The sequence below is a fragment of the Parasteatoda tepidariorum genome, chromosome 10 (assembly GCF_982258835.1).
Source record: "Parasteatoda tepidariorum strain Cologne lab strain chromosome 10, Ptep-v5.0, whole genome shotgun sequence".
Lineage (NCBI taxonomy): Eukaryota > Metazoa > Arthropoda > Arachnida > Araneae > Theridiidae > Parasteatoda > Parasteatoda tepidariorum.
Genome location: NC_141764.1, coordinates 55,652,709 through 55,678,359, shown reverse-complemented (window position 1 = coordinate 55,678,359; position 25,651 = coordinate 55,652,709). Strand labels below are relative to the sequence as shown.

At 26.8% G+C, this 25,651-nt stretch overlaps 1 protein-coding gene across 1 annotated transcript in view; it reads right to left on the bottom strand.

Annotated features, from left to right (window-relative positions):
* Window positions 1-4,594: 4,594 nt before the first annotated feature.
* The window catches only part of LOC107452989 (cell adhesion molecule Dscam1), a 270,828-nt gene continuing 249,771 nt past the window's right edge, over window positions 4,595-25,651 (bottom strand). The window contains exons 24-28 of the mRNA XM_016069635.4: window positions 22,342-22,580; window positions 22,106-22,166; window positions 13,933-14,050; window positions 11,375-11,511; window positions 4,595-6,077 (exon numbers count right to left, since the gene is read on the bottom strand). Of these exons, the coding sequence (XP_015925121.2) occupies window positions 6,019-6,077; window positions 11,375-11,511; window positions 13,933-14,050; window positions 22,106-22,166; window positions 22,342-22,580 (614 nt within the window). The 3' untranslated portion in view covers window positions 4,595-6,018. The remainder of the gene's footprint in view (window positions 6,078-11,374; window positions 11,512-13,932; window positions 14,051-22,105; window positions 22,167-22,341; window positions 22,581-25,651) is intronic.

The window sequence follows — 25,651 nt, the reverse complement described above, 5'->3', positions numbered from 1 at the left end:
TTGTTATTTTTTACTTATTATTTCCCACCCCCCCTTTTTCTCATATGTCTATAATTTTTCTTTGTTTTACTCTTCATTTTGAACTTATCTAATGAGGGCTGTTACTTGCAGCTTAAGCGCAATAAATGAAACTTATTGTTTTTCTTAACTTTCTTAGTGTTTTCTTGCATTTATTTACATATATATATATATATATATATATATATATATATATATATATATATATATATATATATATATATATATATATATATATATATATATATATATATATATATATATATATATATATATATATAGAAAAAAATAATGACAAGAGAAGAAAATTATTAACAATAAATTTTTAAAAGTATTTAAAAAACATAATTTTTAATACCTTAAAAAAAAAAATTTAATTAAAATTTTGAAAACAAAACTAAGAAAAGATATAATCTCTTCATCAGCTCACACGATTATATCCGCAAAAGGAGTGCTTTAATTATTTTCGTTTTTCTCTTTGTTTTTATTGTGCTATATATATATATATATATATATATATATATATATATATATATATATATATATATATATATATATATATATATATATATATATATATATATATATATATATATATATATATATATATATATATATATATATATATATATATATATATATATATATATATGTATATATATATATATATATATGTGTGTGTATAGATATATATATATATACACACATTTTATTAATCTCTTAGTGCAATGAAGTGTACAATATTTTTTGTCGTTCCATCTTTAGCTAACATAAATAAACTGGATGGTTTGCCCACTCTAGAGTTGCCACGTATAATTATCCGTGAGAAAAACATGGTGTGCTCAAATAATTCAATTGAATTTTTTAAAAACACAAAACAGTCAATGCTAAAGGAAAGTCGTTTTAAAATGCTAGCAGCAATGCTATTTATTAAAATTTTTAGAAAAATTTCGTTTAGTAGTATAGTATTAGACCTTGGAGCAAGAGACTGTAAATTGTCATATTTCGTGAGAATCACCCATATAACAAACAAACGAGTACGAGTAAACTTCAAATAAACGAGTCACAACATAGAAATTTGTTTTCGACACGAATTTTTTTACTTACCTATTATTATTATATGCTTCATTTATACTCACTATTTCTAACATCCTATAAATGTACTGAACTAAGAATTTATTTTTTGACAATTTTCTGTTTTTTATTAATGCTTTATTCGAAGTAAACATTTTACTCAATAGAAAGAAAAAACTGTCAAGTGACTTGAAAGATAAGAAAATGGAATACTTTTTGGACAGCTAAATTCTCAAAGGCCAACTTTTATCCATCTCTGAATAATTTATAAGTGGTATTTGATCTCACTAAACTAATATAAAATTGTATTTTAAGTAAAAAGTAAAATCTTTCTAAACACATTAGTTTTCTTTTGGTGGTTTAAAGTTGTTTTATAATGGAAGTTATCTTAAAACAATCAAGTTTCACCTTGATTTTTCGTTATATTAAAAATATTTTAGCTCTTTGAAAAGCTTAAGAAAATTTACCCACTTATTTTTTAACCCCACTTTTACTTAAGCTTTAAATTAAAATAAAAATTTATCTGATACCATGTATTGATACCATGATACCATGATACGATTAAAGTATCATGTTTTTGTAATTGATATTTAGTTATATCGGTATCAGTTTGTAAACGATACTTCACTATTTTTTACATTTTTCAATGTGAGATCAAAAAATAGTTTCAGTAAATCACTATCAATTATTTTTCCTATCATACAAAATGTATAACTAAAATACCAAACATTGATGTTTATTTTAAATCATTATTTTCTATTTTATTTTATTCAAACTAAATATAGAAAGAAATAATAATCATGGATAACGTTTATCTCTTCAGATGCAGGTTTGAATACATGCTTCTCGTAATTTGTTTATATATACTATTTTAGTTGAATTTATTATATTATATTGAAGTTATTATGCTATATTATTAATTAATTAATTATATATTGATTTTCTCTCTAATATACCAAATGAAGATTGATTTCTGGTTTGGAGCCATACTACTTTAAAACTTTACTGGTAGCTTTTCTCTTCATATAAAGGCTACTAAATCTCAAAAAACTCTCTACAAAAGTAGATTTCTCGCCGTTCTAAGATTTTTTAAAATATACAACAATACGGGAAAAAAATTTGTGAAAAACATTTGGCAGTGAATATTTCCATATTCTTATGAAGTATAACATATTTTGAGTCTTAGGAAAATTATCATTTTATTTTTATTTCGTTTTCGCAATTTTTATACTTTTTAGATACTAACTGAATAAAAAGCTGAGTTTTTTTATTCCAACAATGTAATGTTTGTTATCATTTAATGTAAAATACCACAGTGTAAAAAATTCCAAACAAATTTGTGGTTTAAAGTACCGGCACTTTGGATGCATCCTTCGTAAAATCCATTTTACCGCAAAATCCATTTTCATCGTAAAATATTATACCGCAATTTTTACAGTATTATTTAGTTAATTAGATTGATTTTGAGAGGAAAATTGTGGTGCATCAAATCTTTTGCTCAGTAGCATGTTCCGGTAAAAATAAATTTTACCATAAAATGTACCGGCAACTTTACTTTGTTTGGTAATTTGATGCAGAATTTTTTACAGTGCAGGGCACAGTATCACTTTGTTTATAATAATGACCTTTTTGATTCAAATATGACTTCTGCAATTCTACTGCAAATATGATACGAAAAAAAAAGTTTTTTTTATCACATTTTACCAGACATTTATCACAAACAATGAGCGGATTTAAAACTGAATGATACATCAAAATATTATGCCTTTACATTGTTTACCAGCAATGTTATTTTCGCACCTATATTTTCAATTGCGCGCCATGCTTTGAAAAATAAGGTCATTAAATAAGAAAGATTATTTTTTTGTATATTATTTTATAATAATTGCATACGTCACCTTAAATACTTCTACGATAACGTTTCATAATTTTAGAAAGGGAGCCATTATTTTCACATTCAGATAGTTCGAACTTTTTCCTGTGCCTTAAAAAATTCAACTGCGTGCTTAAAAATTTTTGAGTCTTGAAATACTTTCTTCAAATCTTTTTATAAACTTTGCCGAAAGTATCTCAGCATCTTGAAAATCCTTTACTGCAAGAAAAATGTAGGTAAAATAAGTATGTAAAATTTGCGAAGCAAAAATTTTACATATTTATTTTGGAAAACTTATCTTATTTTTATTGGAAATATTACATTTTTTAATAGGGTCTCGATTACAATCTAAACAATTAAATGAAGAAGTTATGTAATTTTGCATTCTCACTCTAAAAAAAACTACGAAAATTTTGAGATTTTAATCGAAGCAAAATTCAGTGTAATTGTAAATGTATATATATTTTTTTAAGAATAAACTTCATTTTACGATGAATTGAATATACACAATTATTTTACCTTGTTGGCCATTTTACTTAACTTTAGAAAGAATTTCTTTCTTACATTTCACATTATCTATAATAATGAAAAGGGGAGGTTTTTCTGCGTCTCTCTTAAAACTCCGATACCGTTTGTTCTAGTGTCTTGAATTTAAGACAATGGATTCAAGATGGAATTTTAATTGCATATAAAAATTTCAAATTGTTCATTACTAGAAAACAGTTCAAAAATGATTTTTTCTCATAGGTTAAGCAATAAACGTCGTTATAAATTAAACTTTAGATGATTTTTCTTTCAAATATTTTTGATAGGTCAAAACTCCATTCAATGAAGTATGAGTTTCTTCATGTTCTTTAACATTTAATTGTTTTTTATTCGTAACGTCAGGTAGTCTCAAGTATCAACGTGAATGGCATGAGGAAACTAAATCACCTAATTAGTACTTCTAAGATATTCTGATATATATTTTTTTTTGTTGTTAAACCTTTGAAGAGTTTAAGTATAAAACTAAGTATTTAAAATGAATGGTTATTGAAACTGTTATTGAAAAATTAGTTACGTATTAAAGTTTTAAATTAATGGAGAAAGAGTTTCACAAAACTGTAAGAAATTATCACACTATTTTTATACCTAATTTCACTTTGGTATTACATATTTTTGGCGGTGTGGTAAGTGGTGTGGTGGTTTTTAAAGGGTAACAAATATACTGTGCGAGTACTGTGGTTATAAGCTTTTTACGCCTCCTCAAGAGTGATATGTAACGGAAAAATTTACTTAATTGCTGTAAAGTTTGGTAAATTTGGGTTAACAATGAGCAATTGTTTTATACTAAATGATACTGCGAATATTTAATCTTGGTTGATGGGATGAATTTTGAAAAACTTGTTTTTCCTCATTTAATAACATAAATTCACTGAGAAAGACTATAAATAATAATAAATAAGAGCAAGTTTTCGAATTATGTTTGCGTAATTAATAATGTTGGTATACGTATTTTAGTGCATGATTTTGTAGAGTCGGTTTTACGCCGAAGAGCGATTATACAACTAGTTAAATATGTGTGGATCAAATTAAAAAGTTAATTAAAAAAGCCCTGTATTTGAAAAAAAAATATTGCAACAATTATTATTTAGAAATAACATATTCTTTATTTTTCACAAATATTTTACATTTAACGTAACATTACATGTACTCTTAAGATGAGACGACAGTTTCAAGGAATTTAAGTGAAGTAAAAACAGTAAAAACAATCTTGAAACATATTAAAACATATGTAATAACATGACTAGAATCTGTAAATGGTGAGCAATTTCATAACAATACGTTTATGGTCAATAAGAGACAACAGTTCATAAATAGTTAAAGTGAAATATCATTGACATAGTAAAGAAAATTCTCATACACATTGTAAAATATAAAAAAAGCAAAATGATTAAAAGTTCAATTCTTGAATTGATTTTCATAACAATAATAGTTTTGAGTGCCGTATGAAAATTTATACAATACACATATGCTCAATAAGAGAAGACAGTTCATAAGTAATTGAAGTTACGTATCATGAACACATGAAAAAAAACCAGAAACATGTTATAAAATAAGATACAAAAAAAATTAGAAATTAAACTCTTGAATTAATAAGAAATTTCATAATAATTACGACACTTAAAAGTGTCATTTACAAGTATGTATGCTTCAGACGAGACGTCAGTTTTAAGGGAATTGAAGTTAAGTATAATTAAAGCAGAATCTTGGAAATTTCGATTGCAGGGTGTATAATTTAAGCACAAGAACTTTAACTCTTGAAATGGTAAAATAAATGCTTTTGTATATCACATACAAATCAGTTGTTCGATAAACTACTAAAAAACAGTAGTTTAAACTGCATTACTGTATATTTTCTAAATTATTTTTTACTTTTAATGATGTTTTTCATAAAGATAGATTTTCAGCATTATTCCTTACATACAGATATTATTTATTAATCGGTCAAACTATTGAACATCTCTTATGAGTAACAATTTTTTCTGATAGATTAATTTCCGTATAATTTAATTTAATATGATCATAAAACGTTATTTACTATTTATTTTTATACAAACATTTTTTTAAGAAATTTCCTTAGTATAACTTGAAAAGATATCAATCATACATCCTTCATTTCGTTAGTTATTGAATGTGTGAATGTTAGTAAAATTTTCAATCTTATTCTTTGTAACATTTTGATATTCATAATTTTTTCATCCATTTATAATCTTTTAGTCTTCCTCTAAACTTAATTTTAAGAACACTTTATTCGTTTAACGATAACCGGACATTAAAACTTCAAAGACGGTCAATAGTCAATGCCTCTTTTTATAATAAAATTTTAATAACTTAAATAATAACATTTCATCAAAACACTTCAATTAACTTCAAGCTTAAATATTTAATTGCTTTAAACAATTTTTGAAATACTATATACTATATTAAATATGATACATTTTTACAAATAAAAGCTCGATTTGTTTAAAATATTTTTTTCTTCCATTTCAATATTTTTTCTTTATATAATATTATTTTGCCAAACACATATTTCGTGTGTTCACTTGAAGAACATTTCTTGACTTTAAACCTGTAAAAATAAAAGTACACACCTTAAATCGAGATGTAACACATGTATGAAAAAAACTTGAAACATGAAATAAATAATGAAGATAAAATTCTTGATATATATACTTATCTGGGATGGAAATAATATTAAGAATATTTAATTTTGCTTTGCTAACAATTGCGGGTTCTCAGTGCGTAATTTGACGTTATGTGATGTAACTTTATTGTGTGGCCAGCCCCTCTTTTTTTAGTTTGGAATAAATTATTTAAATAAAAGAAATTATGAAAGGAAGATTTACCTAAAATTAGAGGTTGAATGTATTCAAAAACTTTATTCAGGGAAAGTATTTATAAGAATTTATATTCCAAAAATGCGGGTCGTATTAAACAAATTAAAATTAAAATTAAAAACACTAAAAAAATTTAAAAAATTTATTTCATCAGAATCATTAAAATTACTTCGCGTTTCAAAACATTTAGAAACTTACAATTACAAGTTCCGTTGAAATTACTTGTTCGCAGAACTGTGAGAGTTACGAGAGCAGGTAATCACATGACTAGAACTCTATATCAATATTTTTCGTTGAAAAAATTGAAATGCGTAAATGGTGCTGCCCGAAAACATGCAGTAGGTAACAACACCAATCCATTTTGCAGTCAGGCCGTCAACATTGAGAGCTTAAATACGGTGACCCTCATGGTCACCATTAGCTTCTAAGCACAAATAGATGCGTAGTGCTATGATTACTATCGATTGTTTTCGCAATCGCATCTCATCACGCAAACTCAATTCTCAACACTTCATCAACAAATTCATCATCGATTTACAGCGTTGGTTTGTGTGTAACTACCACTAAGATTATTTAGTACGAAATCCTTAGTATATGAGGCATGTTAACTTAATTTCATCTCGGGGTACTTTTTGATAGATGAAAGTTGACATGGTCGTAAGCATACTCTATCCCCACATTGGTGTCCCGGACATGATATGAACTCACTAACATTGATGGATGATCCACATTGATCAGTTGATCTGCGCACAAACTAGCACTCAGAAATCAGGTGAAATAAATACAACTCTCCCGGAAAATAACCACAAAAAATATAAATAAATTAAATGAAATAAAGGTGCGGAAAAATAAATAAAATTATAATGAAATAAATAAATAAATAAACGGCATTAATGTATGTGCACTAGTGATTCATCGAATTATATCGCAGATAAAATTCTGGTGGAGGAGCAATATGAGCAATTCTACAAATAAACGCCAGTTAGGCGGCCAAAAAAAAATAAAAAAAATTTTGGGGGGCACACTATTTCTACATGAATTTTCTTCTTCTTTACACCCTAGAAAGGCAAGAAAAAATCGTGAACATGAAATTTTTTCTTTGTGACAAACTTTAAATGCGACATACTCTTTCTGACATACTCAGATAAATCTGAGCCATTTATTTACATTTACATAAATATAATATTATTATAATGTTTTTCTAAAATGAATTTATAGAGATTTCATACTATAAGATTATATTTTAGTATAAAAATTGGCGTTTATTAGTAGAATTGCTCATATCGTCGCCTTGAAACTAAACCGTGGTAACTCAAAAAAGCAAATTTTTCAGGAGAGCAATTTCTAACTTTCTGCGTTAATGCTGATCGAGCCAATGCGATAACGATTTAGCTGCTCTCTAAATTAATTTTATTGAACTATGAAGATAATACTTTGTTTCTCTAAAAGGGTGATTTTTTTTTTTACACAAAGTGACCCAAATATCTCATTTTTCGATTTTTTTGAGTTTTACGGTTTTGTTTCAAAGCGACGATATGAGCAATTCTACAAATCAACGCGAATTAGGCGGCCAAACAAAAATAAATTTTTTTTGGGGGGGAGCACGCTATTTCTACATGAATTTTTTTCTTTTTTATACCCTAAAAAAGCAAGAAAAAATATTAAACATGAAATTTTTTCTTTGTGACATACTTTAAATGACAAAATACCAATTTTGAATTTTTCCCGATTTTTTCAATTTACGAACTTTGATTAAATTTTTTTATTTTTGTTTTTTATACTAAAATATAATCTTATAGTATGAAATCTCTATAAATACATATTAGAGAGACATTATAATAACATTATATTTATGTAAAAATCGTTTTATCTGAATAAACGGCTCAGATTTATCTGAGTATGTCAGAAAGAGTATGTCACATTTAAAGTATGTCACAAAGAAAAAATTTCATGTTCACGATTTTTTCTCGCCTTTTTAGGGTGTAAAGAAGAAGAAAATTCATGTAGAAATAGTGTGCCTCCCAAAAATTTTTTTATTTTTTTTTGGCCGCCTAACTGGCGTTTATTTGTAGAATTGCTCATATGGCGTAACTATCACTAAGATTATTAAATACCAACTCCCTAGTATAAGACATGTTAACTTGATTCCATCTTGAGGTATCTCCTAATAGATGAAAGTCGATACGGTCTTAAGCATACTGTCTTCCACAGGTTAGCCTAATTCAACAATAACGAGAAGACCTTGAACAAAGTTTTAGAGCGAAACGATTTGTAATTGGACTAACAGAAACAAATATAGTGCCCGAGTCGGGTTTGAGAATTTCGAATAAACCTTGGGCTTTGTATTATTCCACAACATAAAGGACAAATTATGAGATCATGAGTTCGATCTTATTCGAATTCCATTTAGTTGCCTAAAGTGGAGCACCATTGAATGATTTTCTGAAACTAACCGGAATCTTTTAGCCAAATTACTTTTAGAATTACTTACCAAAATACTTTAGAACTTCAATAATTAGAATTTTTTTGACATGGCTTGATACCTGACTTACTATCTGTTTCTTGTTAATAAATTATAATCCGCTCTATGAGCTTATTTGTATCACTATTTCCTAAACCATTTATAAGTATTAAAATTTTAGCATGTAACCATTTTAGTTCATTAGAAATATAATGTAGTGATGTAATGTAATTCAGATAAAAATTAAATTTTAAATTAGATTTATTTTAAACACTGTTATAAAGTATATTAGATAGAATGCAATTTTCAGAATGTTACAAATATATTTTAAAAATATCCAAATACCATTGAAAAATAAGTCATTCAAACCTACTCTTCTTTTCATCATAAAAATAAAACAATTCGATTCAGAATTCTATTCAATTCAGCAAGTTAAAATGCAAGGGACAATCAAATTTAGATATACAATGAAACTTAGAATACATGCCTAAAGCATAGTTTTAAATTGTTTGGAAAACTTTGTACGCATAGTTAATGAAATCACTAAGAAATCAATTTATATTGAAAGTTAAGTAATTTAGAAAAATTTGCAAACATTCTTATCAAAAGGTGCTATAATCGTTTTATAAGAAATTTACATTTATTTTTTATTGAAATATGTCTAATAAGACAGATTTCAATAAAAAATAAATGTAAATTTCTGTATACAGATAATTCACCATTACAATTACAAATAAAAATGGCAGTGGAAAATAGAACGCATGTCTCAGCTATGATTTTGCATTATTAGGTATATTTTGTATTTTTCATTAAAAATCAATAATACAACATAGAAATCAAATTTTGTATAGAAGTGTAAGTAATTTAAAAGAACAGGTAAGCACTATTGTCAAATAAAGTGTTATAATCATTGATCTTATTCATTTCAGCAAAAACCGAAAGTAAATTTCAATAAATGAACAATGTAACAAATAATTGATTTCATCATAGCAATTCAAAATGCAAGAGACAGCGAAAAATAGAAATATGATAATGACCCTAAATAACTGGCTTTACAGCTAATTCCCGACATCAGTTGATTATAAAGTATCTTTGTTGTAACTAAAAAAGGGGAGCAGCGTTTTCTGAACCGTTTGTTTTGGAAACCCAAGGTAATTATCGACCGTCAATTACTCTAATGCGTCGAAAATTATTATTTTACTTTTTGGCCCACATTGCGATTTAGTGCAATTATGACAAAAGGAATCTATCATGATTTTTTATTCTGACTTTTAAAATAATGTTGAACCAAAAGAGTGCAACTTAATTATTAGCGAAGAATTAAAAGAAAGAAAAACAAATAAAGCATAATTTCAAACCAAAATGGCATTTTTATCCTAACAATGGAAATGTAATTAAATTCACTAAATAATAAATTAAATTATTAATTTCATTAAAACTCCTTCTTACATTTTTGATTTATATTTAATACAAATCTGCATGTAAACAATGAGCTTAGTATCGGTAGGGACAATTTACTACATTTACATACAATTTTAGTAACAGTGATGAACGACCAAATTACTAGTAGTGGAAATCTACTAATAATGGTTAGGACATAAGAGTAATATGGTAGTTTTTACCGCTAGCACATTTAGCTAATCATACCCCATATTTTATAAGTAAAATGCATTACAACTTGCTGATTTCAGCAGTCAATATTGTAAAAAAGATATAATATTATTTGCCACTTAAAAATTTATTGTTCTTGGAAACCTCCTCTAATGCATTTAGATATCTTTTGAGATAATTGAAAAATATTGGAACCAAGGATAGAAAACTTAAAAATAACTTTGAGTATTCTGAAGAAAAAAAGCAAAATATCTAACATAAAAATTTTGTATATATAACTTGCCTATAACATTTTTAATATGGTACGATATATAGTATCACTATTTTTGACTATTTTAACAAATCAAAATATTAATATTGTTACCAAATATGTCCGATACAAAATTTATTTTGTCCTCAATAGGAAGTAATCATTAAATTTTTGACACGACTTCGTTACCTACTAATTCTTTATTACCGATACACTGCATGTGTTAACTTTTTACGTGTGATAAGATGTTTATTTCCAATAGCACATGCTTCTACATGTTTTATTTTTCAATTACTTATATAGTTAGATACTTTATTTATGCAGTGTACCTATAAGCAGCATATACTTTGTGCTTTCAGCATTATACTTAACTCATACGATGAGACTAAAAGCAATAAAAATTTTATTTTTTTGATATCCTTCTGCAATAAAATTAGAACTCGCTACAACGTGCTTTTCGCGTGCGTTCGTCGCAAATGGAATTCACAATGAACATATGCTATACGTTTTACGGGTGAAGTTCTTTTAGTTCGTTACAGGAAAATTTTCTCATTTGATGGTTAAAATTTTTATTACTTTTATGGTAGATTTTTTCCCGTCGTCCATATAACGTAAATGCAAAGTTTCATCGACAACCATTAAGCAGAAGTTAATCGATAATGGAATAACAGGATTATTTTAATTGTCACTCTTTGTATAATACTTACCATTTTCTGAAATATGCCTCAAGTCTCTATCACACTCAGCATCGGACAATTCTTGTCCATCATTAACAAATGTTTGAGCGTGAACATGTAATGGACTATAACTGCCTTCATGTCCTAGTAAATCACTTGTACGCCATCTGAAAACAGTCAGTACTTATTAATAATCCTTTTATATAATAAATAATACCTGTCATAAAAATAAGAAACACAATCTTAATTGATTTATAACTTAATTTGTATAATCATTGTTATGAATGCACTGTATATTTTGTACATTTGCCAGTTGAACTTGTTGCATGTAAGTATATTATTTCTTTAATGGTATTTTAATATAAACATTAAATGCAGATAAATTAGACAAAGATGCCAGAAATCTCAACCTTAATGACTGTAATGTCTCCATCCAAGATGCAAATGCAATTGCAAAAATCGAAACTAAGAGAAAAACCAATTCCAACGAAACACATGATTTGTAATATAAATGCAGATAGATCCACAACAAAAACTCTAGCCAGGCTGAGAACCAATCACCACAGACGAATGGAGATCGACCGAGAGGGCAGGAAAGTATATAGGAATTGTGGAAACTGCCCAGATACGCACCATGCCACATCTTTGAGTGTCCAGCAATGAGTGCTAATCTGAGAGAAATAGGAGTCTTGCCGTCATTGATAGACCTTTATGACGATAATATCAAGCAAATCACAGAAGCAGTAATCAAGACGCATGGAAACATTTGATTCGGCTATGTCAGAGACACGGCAAAAAAAATATATGTAAACATTTTTTTGTGTTTTATTACTTTTCTTACTTATTTTTTTAGGAGAAAGTTTGTATAAATTCTTATATAAATTGCAAAGTCTTTCTTAATTATAAATTTATAAGTTGTATTTTGTGATTTTATACACGTTTTGAGAATACTTATAAGAATCTTGTTGAATTTACACTGGCTTTAAATTGTTATTACGCAGATTTTATGAATTTCATCTGGTTATGTTTGGCTTCGGCATGAGCCTTTGGTGATTTTTGCAATAAAAAGATGAGTTTATGGTGAGGGAATGGCAGTTTCCAAAATGCATTTCCAAACGTTAAAAAAATCATAATCTAAATTGCTGGAATTATGAGTTTCAGCTGGTTATGTTTGGTTTTGGCATGAGCCTTTGCTGATTTTTGTAATAAAAAGATGAGTTCATGGTGAGGGAATGGATGTTTCCCAAATGCATTTCCAAACATTAAAAAAAATCATAATTTCAATTGCTAGAATTTTTCGAAATATTAAACTATTAACCGAAATCAAGATTCGTACTCAAACATGAAATAGGTAAAGATCAGTAATCCCAGCTACTGACCTTTACTTTTGGGAATCTCTCCATATTTTGAACATTTTTAATTATTTAATTATTATAACTATTTTTTTTGCTTCTTGCACAACTCCCCTTACCCCTCAAGAACCTGATTTTTATCACTCTTTTTTCATTTGATTATTTAGTTCTAAATTGATCCTCTTACACTATTTTTAACTCATATTGTTCCTCATTGCAAATTATTTTCTTGTCTTCTTTTATCATTTTGGGTTTTGATGATGAGCAAGTTTTAATATATGTAACCGGTGCCATAGTATGCTTATTGATTCATCATTTTTACTTTATTCACGTTGCTTAGCTTTATTTATTTCTATGATAAATAGTTAAAATGTATTATTGTACTTATTATAATTAAATAAATTATTGTACTTATTTTATAATAATGGTGATAACTTTAGTAAGCTACTTAAAATTAATGAAAGGAAATGTTTTAATTTTCCCTGACTACCAGATTTGATAAACTTATTATTTTCTAAAAGTATATTTAATGTGCTTTTCATGATTAATACTTTACCTTATGAAATATGAAAGCTGAAAATGAGAAACGTTAAAATATGCGCTGTAAAAAAATCATTTATTTTTTTCAGATACTCCTTTACAAACCAAAAATTCTTATATTTTGTTATCATATCCCTTTTTTGCCAAAATGAATGAATGAATAAATAAAAAACATAACTATAGATTATCATTTTCCGACTAATGGATACGAATTACACGTTCGTGTAATTAATGGTGCGGACATGACAAGAATTTTTCTTCTGCACAATTATTTGTAAGGATAAATACCAAAACTATGTTTGTCAACATCATTAATGCTCAAATTGTTTTATTTCTTAGATATTTTAGTTTCTTCATAAAACTGATTGATGATGCTGAGCAGTTTTATTTTTTGCATTTCATATAACATCTAATTTCAAATGTATGTTACTTCGATTTATTTCCAGAAATAAATGATTCCCGCTTGAAAATAAAATATACATAAGAAATTAATGTTCATTTTTTTAAAGATATGTTATTACTTTTAGCTTGCTGTGGGTTCACAAAGGAAAAATAATGAATCAGATACTTCGTTAATTTATGCTCGCTTTTAAAACTCTTTGTTACAAGAAAAAAATTGCATTAATTATCATTTTCTATCTGTAACTTTGAACAAATCCACTTTGGGAAGAAAAAAAACTTGTTATTTAGAATTACCTATGATTTGCTGTCCACACGTTGCCGAGAGCTAATTTTTCGTGCATAATGAAGCTATCTAAATCACAATGAATTCCCTCTTCAGTTATGCTTTGCAAAGGATGTGGCTTACTGGATTCTAAATTAAAACAAGAAAATATATGTATAAATAGCATTTCTTTTAACTTTTTTAAACTACTTGACACACTGTTAAAATTTTCTTTCAAAAATTATGGTAAAATAACTGGCAGCTGTCTGTCCATCCGATTAACCGTAAAGTTTACGGTAAATAAAATTTTTTTCCTTTATGGTTTTGAAATCATTTTCAAGAAGTATGGTTATAAAACCATGAATGCAAAACTAGACGGTTTTTTATCCATTTACAACTACTAATATTATTCAAAAAAGTAAAAAAAAGAAAAATTATTTTACTAGACATAGGAGCTCGGCTTTTCGTAAGGTAATGGTCATTGGAGAGTGCCGGACACTGGGAATTCTTCATTTCTTGAAGGGAAGGGAGGAAACATTGGGGTGTCAACACTAGGACTCGAACTCCAGTTCTGTCGGTCATGAGATTAACAGATAAGCCCGCTTGGCTATGATATGTACACAATTTCAAAGAACGAAGTAGCTTCATTAGGTGGTTCTAGCTGGTGAGATAAGATTCTGGTTGTTTAACCGTATTAAGTGAAAGAAGTTAATAAATAATCTTTCTCAAATTTAACAGTTTGATTACCGTTTCATTTATGGTTATTTGACAGTTTTGATTAAATATGGTAAAATAACCATTCAATAAATTGTTATTAAACCATTTTTTCAAGAAATTTCTAACAATGCACGCTAATATCAAATTAAATTTTAAAAAATAAGAAAATAAAACGAATAAGCAAAATTAAAACCGCTAGCAAAATCGTTCATAAAAGTTAACTAAACTCTAAAAATAAAATGTTATGATAAACATTTATTTCAAAGTAAATATAAATATCTTATGATTTAGCTAAATTAATAAATTAGTATTTTAAAAAATGTGCATTCTTATGCACTCCTTTCTCGCATTTTGATGCATAAAAATATAAGAAGGAATTGAAATATCGCATTTCATAAAAATATATAAGCAAAGTATGGTTCATAAACTTTTTACTAGGACATTTTAACCATCAAGTATGATTAATAGTTTAAATTAAAAACAATTTCTGTAATGAAGCTTCTTAGAAAAATATCCTTAACTGGAAAAAGTAACAATAGAAAAATTGTTAATCAGAAAATACCCTCAGAGAAATTTTTATTAGAAAAATGTAATCTAAAATTGAACAATTGTTTTGATAATTTAACTTCACTTTAAAAAATCTAGTGTTTAAAATTTAAAATAGTGATATCATATAGATGATAAGTCACGTTTACGTAGAGCATCATAGAATATATCATTTGCATATGAAACTCAAAATAATATATTCTAACAGAATAAATGAAATGAATATTTAAATTCATGTTAATTAAAAAGCATAGGTAATTAAATTTTAAATTTAAAAGAAATATTCGAAATAAATTTATAACTTGCGTAAAACAATCATTGGTTAAAAACAATCAGCTTCTCTACTTAAAGTAACATTTTGAGCTAAAAGGACGTTAATAAAATCTGATTTTAATAATAATTTAACGAAAGAAATACAGGGAAGAAGAACTAATTATGATGATACTTTATAACAGCATTTATAGCAGAATATGGCTTATAAGCTTATATTTCTCGACTTACTGAAGCTCAGTAGAAAAATAGGACAGAACATATTCAAATAAAAAAATTGGAAGAACAATGGAAGTTTTAAAAGCTGTGTTCTTATAAATGATTATCCTAATAAAGTATTATAAAATGAAACACTAATTTCTATAATCTAAAGTAATTTAAAATCAAAACTCTTTAGGTAAATAAATATTCAATGTTTTAACTTATAAATGTATGTTAAAATGGTGAAATAGTGATTAAATTATGATATCATCGTTTGTAACATATGATAGCTGTCAAATATATCATTTGCTTATGCAACTAAATGTGATGCATTTGACAGTATAAATGAAAATGCATCGTTTAATGCATCAATGCATATTAATTCTTTAAAAAAAATCGTGATTTGCTGTAAATTAAAGTAATTGCTCTGCTTAATCAAATTAACTTCTCAAAACCACTATCAGTTAGGAAAAGCAGTTTTTCTATCCAAAGTACTCTGCATCTTCGGATCAAGTTGCGGTGTATAGTACCGGTATTTTGTGGCATCAACCGTAAAATCCATTTTACAGTAAAATTCATTTTTCTGTGAAATATTACACTTCAATTTACTTAATTAGAGTAATTCAGTAATTTTATGTTAAGTATTACTATAAAAATTATTGTCTATCAGATTTTTTGTTCCGTAACGTGCGTAACGCCAAAAATACAGACACCCTGAGTGCCGGTGCTTTTTACCGAAATTTAATCTTGAATTTTTTGCGGTGTAGGAATTTAGCTGGCACACATGTTAATCAGAATGTCTCATTTTACTTTATATAATTTCGACTATATATATATATATATATATATATATATATATATATATATATATATATATATATATATATATATATATATATATATATATATATATATATATATATATATATATATATATATATATATATATATATATATATATATATATATATATATATATATATATATATATATATATATATGAATACAATAATATATAAATGCATATTACTTTGAAGACAAAAATTAATGATCTGCTGAAATTAAAGGAAATATTCCGATTAATTAAATAAACCTCCTAAAATCACTATTAGTTAAGGAAACGCAGCTTCTTCGTCTAAAGTTTCGCTTAAACTTTCATGAAAGTAAATCAGAAACTTATTTAATTTGAGTCTTTTAGATAAACCCTTACAGCTGGCGATTTAAATTAACCAATCAGAGTATATCTAACTGAGCTTATTTCATAGAACTACATAGAAAGCTAACAAAATGCAGTGAAAGAACGATATTTGCAGTTCTTTATTTAAGAACTGCATAGTCTGTTTAACCTGTAACAAAATTTGTGATGAAACAAAGACGAAGACTTTCAAGGTTTAATTAAATTCAGACCCTTCAGAAAATGCACACTCCAGGCTGTTTCCGCAGGATTTAATTACGAACGGGAATGCCGCTCATCATGTCTTCCTACCTTTCATTTCGGACGAACAACGAAGCTCCAATGTTGTTTCTTTTACGAAAAAGGTCTCATTTGAACAGCATTAGTCGATTTTAATTAAATTATGAATATCTTAGATGAAACTATTACTAATATTATATATTAAATATTTAACTTGCAATGAAATCTTTCAATTTCATTAAAATAATTCGTTTCATTTTACAGAGGAAAATTAAAAAAAAATAAACAAATTCTTTAACATGAAGGAATGTAAATATATTTTCTTATTAGGTGTTCAAATATTTGTTAAGAATTCTCTCTTGTGGCAACAGAAGCAAAATTTCTTTGCGATGCAAACTGATTAATTGATCTTCTAAGAAATTGGAAATGGAATGTTTATTATTTATTATTCGAACAAAATAAATAATGGTTGACTTTGTATTATCAATTCTCAATTCATTTAATCTCAAAAATAGTATTATAAATGTATCAAATTAATTGCGACACTATATTTTGTATTATTTCTTCACTAACTATTTAAATATTCATTGATTATAAATAATGCCATATTGTAAGTTTAATTGTATATATTGTTTATTCATGCAACCTCCTGAAGTGAAATCGAGTAGCTAAATTAACTGATATCAACTGATAGCACTGAAAGCATACAAACAAAGGAACAAAATGCTTACATAAACTGATCACCATTCAAACAAAAACATGTTTTGTTAATATGATAAATTCTACTCAATTTTATGATACTTGAAAACTTTCCCCAAACTAATAAATCTAACTATATCATGTAAATAGATTAAACTATGGTAATCAATAATATAACTTGTAAGAGCAAACAAATTTTACAGAGCTTATCAGATTAACCAATAAATGTTGTCAATTATTTGACTTTAAATAGGTCACAATAACACATTAAATTTAAATAATTTTTAAAATATTGATCCTATTGTTTAAATTAATGGCACGAGTAAAAATTCTAATGCACTAAATATCATGCACACTCATAAAAAAGCTTAATTTAAAAGTAAACGTGCGAAAAATTTTTATAACCTTTCTCAATTCTTACTTATAAAAAGTATGGTAAATGCAGTAAGCCTGACTCATTTTATATTAAATAAAACAAGCTACTGAAGTACATTTATATGATAAAAAAAATTGATAATGAATGTACTAATTTATTTAAAAAAAATTTATTTCAAGCCTCTTTACTGTGAAATTACTGTGAATTTTCTGTACTAAATATACTCATTTCCAACATTCGTAGAATTTTTAGAACTACGCGATATTAAACATGTTAAAGTTTTTTTTTTGTTAAACAATTTTTCTGTTCATTTTGTCGTTTATATTTATAGTTTATATTTTTTTATCGTTTTAGTCGATAGTTTATAGTTATGTAATAGCTATAGTACTATAGTATATTTAGAGTTAGTTTAGTATAGTGTAGTTATAGTTAGATTACAATTATAGTATATTATAGTTTTTTTGTTAGCCCATTTTTCTGTTGATTTTGTTCATTTTATTTAAGTATAAAGCAAGAAATCCGAATGACTGGGATTAGTTAGCAATATAGAAACGTATGTGTAGTAGCAATATTTTTTTTAAAATTTATATCAGATCGCATTGTAAGGCCAACAAGTACTCAGTAAAAAATTCTGAATTAAATCCTTCTTCACCGAAATATGCTGAGAAACAATAACTCTGATATATCATAATTTTTAAAATAATAATTATCGTAAAATCACTGAATCATTTAAATAAATAAATACTGTGAAAAGTTACAGTATAATAATTTTAGGTAAAAATAAATTTCACAGTAAAATTATTTTGCGGATTATGCATCCAATATGATGGTATTTTATAGTGTTATTTAATCGGGGATTTTTTGAAGTGCAGATACATTTCTCAAACACAGCCTGCTACTTGGGATCTTCAATAGGATTTACATTCTATACATTTACATGTTATATTTATTTTCAATTTCCTGGAGCTCAACCGATTTTATTCAGTCTTTTATTTTTATTTATTTATATTTATGCACTTCAAAGGGATAAAATAGTGACGCATTTTACGTTCAAAATTTTATTCGCTTCCTCAAACTTTTATTTTCTGGAAATATTTGCATCGATTTCGGAGAACTAATTATAGTACTAAAATAAAATTTCTGATTATACAAAAAGTTGACTATATTATTTCCGGCTTCTCCATTTATTCGAAAATACTTTCTTTCTTAACTATTAGAAAATAAATAAAAATAAGCTTACATTATTCCTTTAAGAGTTTATGGTTTTAACTATCAGAAAAAAAATGTAAAATGACGATTTTAAATTTATAAATTTTACGGTTACAAAACATATTTAAAAACATGAAAACGCAAGTATTAAAAGAAAAACATTTTAACATTTATTAGTGCTTTTCACGTTTTTTTCAACACTGTAAAATATACGAAATCAAATTGCGGTAAAAAGTACTGGCAGCTGCAGTAAAATATATTTTACCGTAAAATCCATTTTTATCGTAAAATCTACTTTTAATGTAAAATATTTTACCGTAATTTTTTTAATTGATTTAATATTTATTTAATTCAATGCTTCAAATATTTTACGATAATTATTAATCTAAAAATTATGATATATCAGATTTGTTGGTTCTTCAAAAAAAATAAATACGGTAAAAAGTACTAGCACCTTGAGTGCTAATGCAACATACCCTAATTTTATCTGGAATTTCTTAAAGTGTAAACTTTATTTATTGCAGCACATAAATAATCTTCTTTTTTACTAAAAATAAGTAAAATATGAATTCATTCCAAACTTTTAGTTTCTCTGAATTATTTATTGTTTCTGCCTTAGCAAAATATAAAAAATTAAACTAAATAGAACAATTAAACCATCTTAGTTTAACAATACAAAAACAGGAAATACTCGAGGAATATATTTCTCTACAAAATGCAGCGAAATTGCATTTTAATTCAAGAATCGAAATTCACCATTTATCTTATTTTCGTATTTAATATTAAATATACCATGCACAATTTCATTAAGTATTTTTCACTAATGAACAGCAACCAAATGAAATCTTAAATTCATCTCTATCCAGCACGTGATACACTATTTTCAGGCGCAGCATTGCATCCACACTCAAAATGCCCATTAAAACACAACAACGCAAAGTGCCTCCAGAGGCTACTTCCCATCACAACAGCGGAATGTCCAAAACATGTCGCATACCAGTCCAGTAATTAATCGCTCGGTCCTTGAATTAAAACGCTGCCCGAGGACTCTTCCTACCACTCCAGCACACTCCCTTCCTCAAACAAATTCAGCAACTATTTTCAAGAGAAATTCTTACATAATAGCTTTAGCATGGAAGCTGACATGGACAGATACGATATGTAAAGGAGATAGCATCCATCTTTCATCTGCCGTTTTCGATACTGTGCAGGACACTGTGTATTCAAGCGTAAAGGACGCTTTGAAATTTTAGGACCTATTTGGGCGAAATCCCTTCAGTGCTATTGCGATCGCTGCAAAGAGGATTTTGGTTCAAAGCTTTATTTGTCGATCGAATAGAGTTTCAAAGATTCCATTTGCAGCTGGATTTTCTGAAATTATGAAGTGAACGTTATTGAAAATGGTACTGAAAATGGCCAATAGGAGAGTTTGAATCAATCAAAAGAGAAAAAAATGGTTGGGGATTACTAATAATACTTTAGATTGTTGTATAAAGTGTATTTTTAGCAGCTTTTAAAAACTATTTCCTATTATTCAAATGCTGAATTGCATTAAAGATTTTGGAAAAATAACAATGGAATTTCATTAATTATCTATAGTTAAATGTTTTTATTGTCATTAGAGTATAGTTAACTAAAAATAATTTTCAGCTAAAATAAAAGTAGTTTTGAACCGAAATAAAACTAAGGTCCTCGATAAGTCAGAAAGTGACTTAAGAATCAAAATCAAAAGGGAATTTTTAACTGATGTGTGAAAATTTAATTACTAAAGTTTCAGTTTGTAAGTTATATTATTTACTATTCCAATTTCGTGCAGTTTTAAAAAAGATTACAAATTTAATGTATGAAACAATAATCCTAAAATGTACCAATATTTTTTTAAAAACATTCGTAGAAAACCATCGAAATTTAAGGACCTATTTCAGCACAATCTTTTTAGTGCAAATTGCGAGAGCATGGAAGAAAATGTTGCTTTAAAGCTTTATTTCTCTATCGAACAGAGCTACAGATATTCCATTAACTTCTGAATTTTTCTGCAATTAAGAAGTGATTTAAGAAACAAATCTTTGAAAATGACCAATAGAAAACTAGCTTTTAAATATAACAATTATTCTTACTAATACAGCAAAACATTTCGTTAGAATGATCAATGATATTCTTTTTTGATGTTTGATTACTTAAGTTTTTAAAGTATATGATTGTTAATTTATATTTGAGCTTTTATAATTTCTAAAAACTGTAATTGGAAAGTCTGAAAATAAATCTCGGCTATTTTGTATCCAATATTGGCCAGATTAAATTCAGTTTTCTTTCACCTAATATTATTTTTTTATTTTACATTAATTTAAAATTAATTCCAAATATCAGTCTGGTGCTAGAGTTTTTAAAGTTTTTTTTTAATCGTAGCAGATAACAGTTCAAATAGAAAATTCAATCAAACAAAATGTTTCTTTTTTTTACTGTAATAAGCGAAAACTATGTTGGTAATAAAATCTACTCTGACTTGTTTAATAACTTGTTTAATAATAATTTTAAACTTATTTCTAATAATCAAAGCTATTCTTCTGTTTCAAATTTAATTTAAATAACTTAGCCTTAGCTAAGTCTCTCAGGAACTTATAATTTAATTATATTTAATATTCTAAATTAATACGTATTTTCATCTAAATATCTAGCATAACTTATTTGTTTAATTTTATGGTATTAACAGTACTTTTCTGAAAAGGCGAATGTACTGAGCTAATTATAGTTAATTAGATCAAATACTACTCACCATAATCTCTTATTTCTATCGTTCCATCTTGTACTGCAGGCATATGATAACTATGTCTGCGCTGTTAATATATAACAATATTATTAATTATTACAACAGTAAATATTGTATAACTTAATATGAACCTTATTTGAAACAAATTATTACATTACGAAAAGTTATTATATGAATTCCAGGAAAGTACAATGTAAACACTCAATCTAAATGATAAATTGAGACAGCATAATAATACTTACCATATCGTCTCTCATTTGCTGAGGAATGTCATACATGTGATCATTCTGTCTGTTGCTATGGTGATGTAAGCTTCTACATCCATCTCTTTCCATGCCGACATCATCTCTGTGTAAACCTGGTACTCGACTTGTAGCATACGGTGCAGGAAAGTAAACAGATTCTCTATTTTGTTCGTATGTTTTCTCTAAATCAGCCATTGCTAATGCGTCGCTTTTACCATCTTCGTTTCCTCTGACTCCTGAGGTTATAGATAAGAAGTATCGTGTTGTTATTAAATGTATATACCATTAAATTGATTGAATGTGATGTCATGGTTTCAAATATTTATAACTAAAAATAGTTTTTTTTTTTCATTCTAGCATTTCACTTTTATCATTTTATCACATTAAATTGTTTTAAAAATACTAGTTTCAAACACAATTTTATAAAAGTAAAATAGGCAAAACCGACTTCGTTATAACCTTAATTTACGCAAAATGAACATTGAATTTTTAACTTTTCTTCAATAGTATTTGTGTAGGTCTGCGTTTTGTTTTTAAACTGGTGCAATATATTATTGCTAAATAAAAATTTAAAAAAATGATAATAAATGAAAAAAATAATGCGTCGTACCATTCAAAATAATTTAACGTAATAATTTAACAAAATAATTTCTTCAATCGAGGATGGAAGTCAAAGTGTTATTCTAAAAGTTCTTTTAACGTATTTTTTATTTAATTTGAACAGAAAGATATTATTTGTACATAATTCAAAAACTTAACTACGGAAAAATTCTGGACTAAATTACGGCAAAAATTGACAGCAATTTATTACCGTAAATCCATTTTTACAGGAACAGGTTACGGTACAAAAAATCTGATACACCATAATTTTTGCAGCAATAATTACCGTGAAATCACTGAATTACTCTAATAAAATTAATAATATTGTAAAAATCACAGTATAATATTTTACGTTAACAATGGATGTTACGATAAGATTGATTTTACGGATGATGCTCCCCAAGTCCCTGTACTTTATACCGTAATTCTTTATAATGTGAATTTTTTTTTCTGAAGTCACGTAGCATTTTTTCTACTAGCCTTGATTTCTGTCTAGGAAAGCGAGAATTAATATACACGCCCATGTCTTTCAAAGTGGTCAAGAAAGAGGTCCCTTTAAGAATTAAAATATCTCTAAAAAGTTAACTCCAAAAAGCTTTGTACATGCTTAAACGAATGTGCAAAAACTTTATTAAGAAATTGTGTAATCACAATTTCTTAATAGTAAAAAAACATATATTTTATTGATACATACAACTGTAAGAAAATCAATTTCAGAAGCCATCAATCAGAAGCAATTTTAAATAAAGCTGCTGTTTAGACTTGCTTAGGTAGCCATTTACCATAGCAAAACAAATTTCGCTCACGTATATAATACTAAATTTGATGAAATCTCAAATTATCTATGCTATAACGTTGTATGCAAGTCTATGTGGTAATTTTAAGCATTATTTTTTAAAAAAAAAAAAATAAACATAATACTTTATGATTTGTGAACAGAAGTCTTTATTTTCCTGTCACATTTTTAATGTATTTCGGCAAATCTTGATCATCTACAACATGAAGTATTGAATTAATTTTATTTCAAGTAAATCAATGTTCACTAAGAAAAAAATATGTTTAAAACTACCAGATGAAATTTTCCGTATTTTTGTCCATTAGAACAACAAAAAGTGGGTACTTTTTTACCGAAGTGCTTTGGAATTGATTTTTGCAAAATTAAGAATAAAATATGGTTTTATATTATATGTGATAAAATTTCTCAAATTCAGTAAAATTTGGTAATTTTATGATGATACTTTGAAGCTTGTCACAAAAAAAATTCATTCGGTTAAGTTTACTTTTCAGTTTTGGATTTTTTACTAAATGCGTGGTAATAAGAGAAATAATTTTGAGGATCATAATTTCCGGTAAACCGTTACCATATCAACGGAAAAATTACCAAATGAATGGTTTGAATATCGTATATTATGATTTTATTACTCAGAAGTATGCTTTTGTCTGCCACAAATGTCTTAACTCTTCACAGTATTTTTAACTTTTCTTTAATCTGTGTGTGATCTCAGAATTTATAATATTAATTTAACAAAGTGAATAATTGTTAAAAATTCATCTTCTAAACTTTAGATAAAAATACTAATGCTAATTACATATTCAACATTCCTTTTTGAAATAGTTCTTATCATTTCCATTTAAAAAAATTCATTTTTAACTTTGAAAGTTCTGAAAATGCATCTATCTTTTGATTCTTAAGAATACATTTTCTTTACTTATTATTCTGACGCTCAAATTTCTGAATGAAAAATCTCCCAACCATTTCCAACAAACCTACATTCTATGTTCTTAACAAGTGAACTTCTTTTCTTATCTACAATTATTCTCCTAATAACGTATCCAACTATTATAAAAGAAAATTACATTACAACAAATGAAACTTTCACAATCCCTAATATTTATTCCCACACTTCCTACGATGTGATAAGGCTCAATTTGAACTGCACTTCTTTTTCTCTTTAAGTCCTAGAGGCTATTTTCTCTTCTTATAGCATGTCCAGGCTAAAGCTTTCGAAATCTGAGCCCCGGATTTCGATATCTTTACGAGTATGGATTGGAGTATATATACTTAGTCAGGCTGAGTAAAGAAAATGATCTATATTATCTATTTCTTTTTCCTACCATTTTCTCTGCCATCTCTCACTCAAATCAAATAAACGGCTAAGTCAATAAACATTTCAGATCTCGCCAAGTTTGGCTGGATCGATGGCCCTCAAAGCTATCATCCTTATAAAAACTCATTTGGATCGATAACAAAGAAGAGATTTTTTACATTATATTTTATCCTCTTCTTCTTCTTTCATCCTTTCAATTTCTTCCCAGTAAAAGAAGTAGGATAAAAGTGTTGAATTGAATAATGGTTTTAAACCTCACACATGCTCTGATGGGAAGCTAATTTATTTTTGAAGCGAAAAACGAAAATATCTTTCTTTCCTGAAACTATAAATATAATTATCATCTTCAAAATGCGTGTTTCTCCATTTCTCAAGAAATCTTTTCCTTCCTCTAACGGCTGTAGTGGTGCGAGAAATTGGAAAAGATTTGATTTGTGCAGGAGATAAAACTTGTGCTCGGTCGGAAAGATTTTCAATCTATGATAAAAAGTGAAATACAAAAAGTATTGCTTCTTAAATCTGCAGGAGATGAGCAGATAGATATAGTCGGGATTTGCTTCATTAAAAAAAAATGAAATTGTGTTTTTATTTCGGCTCCG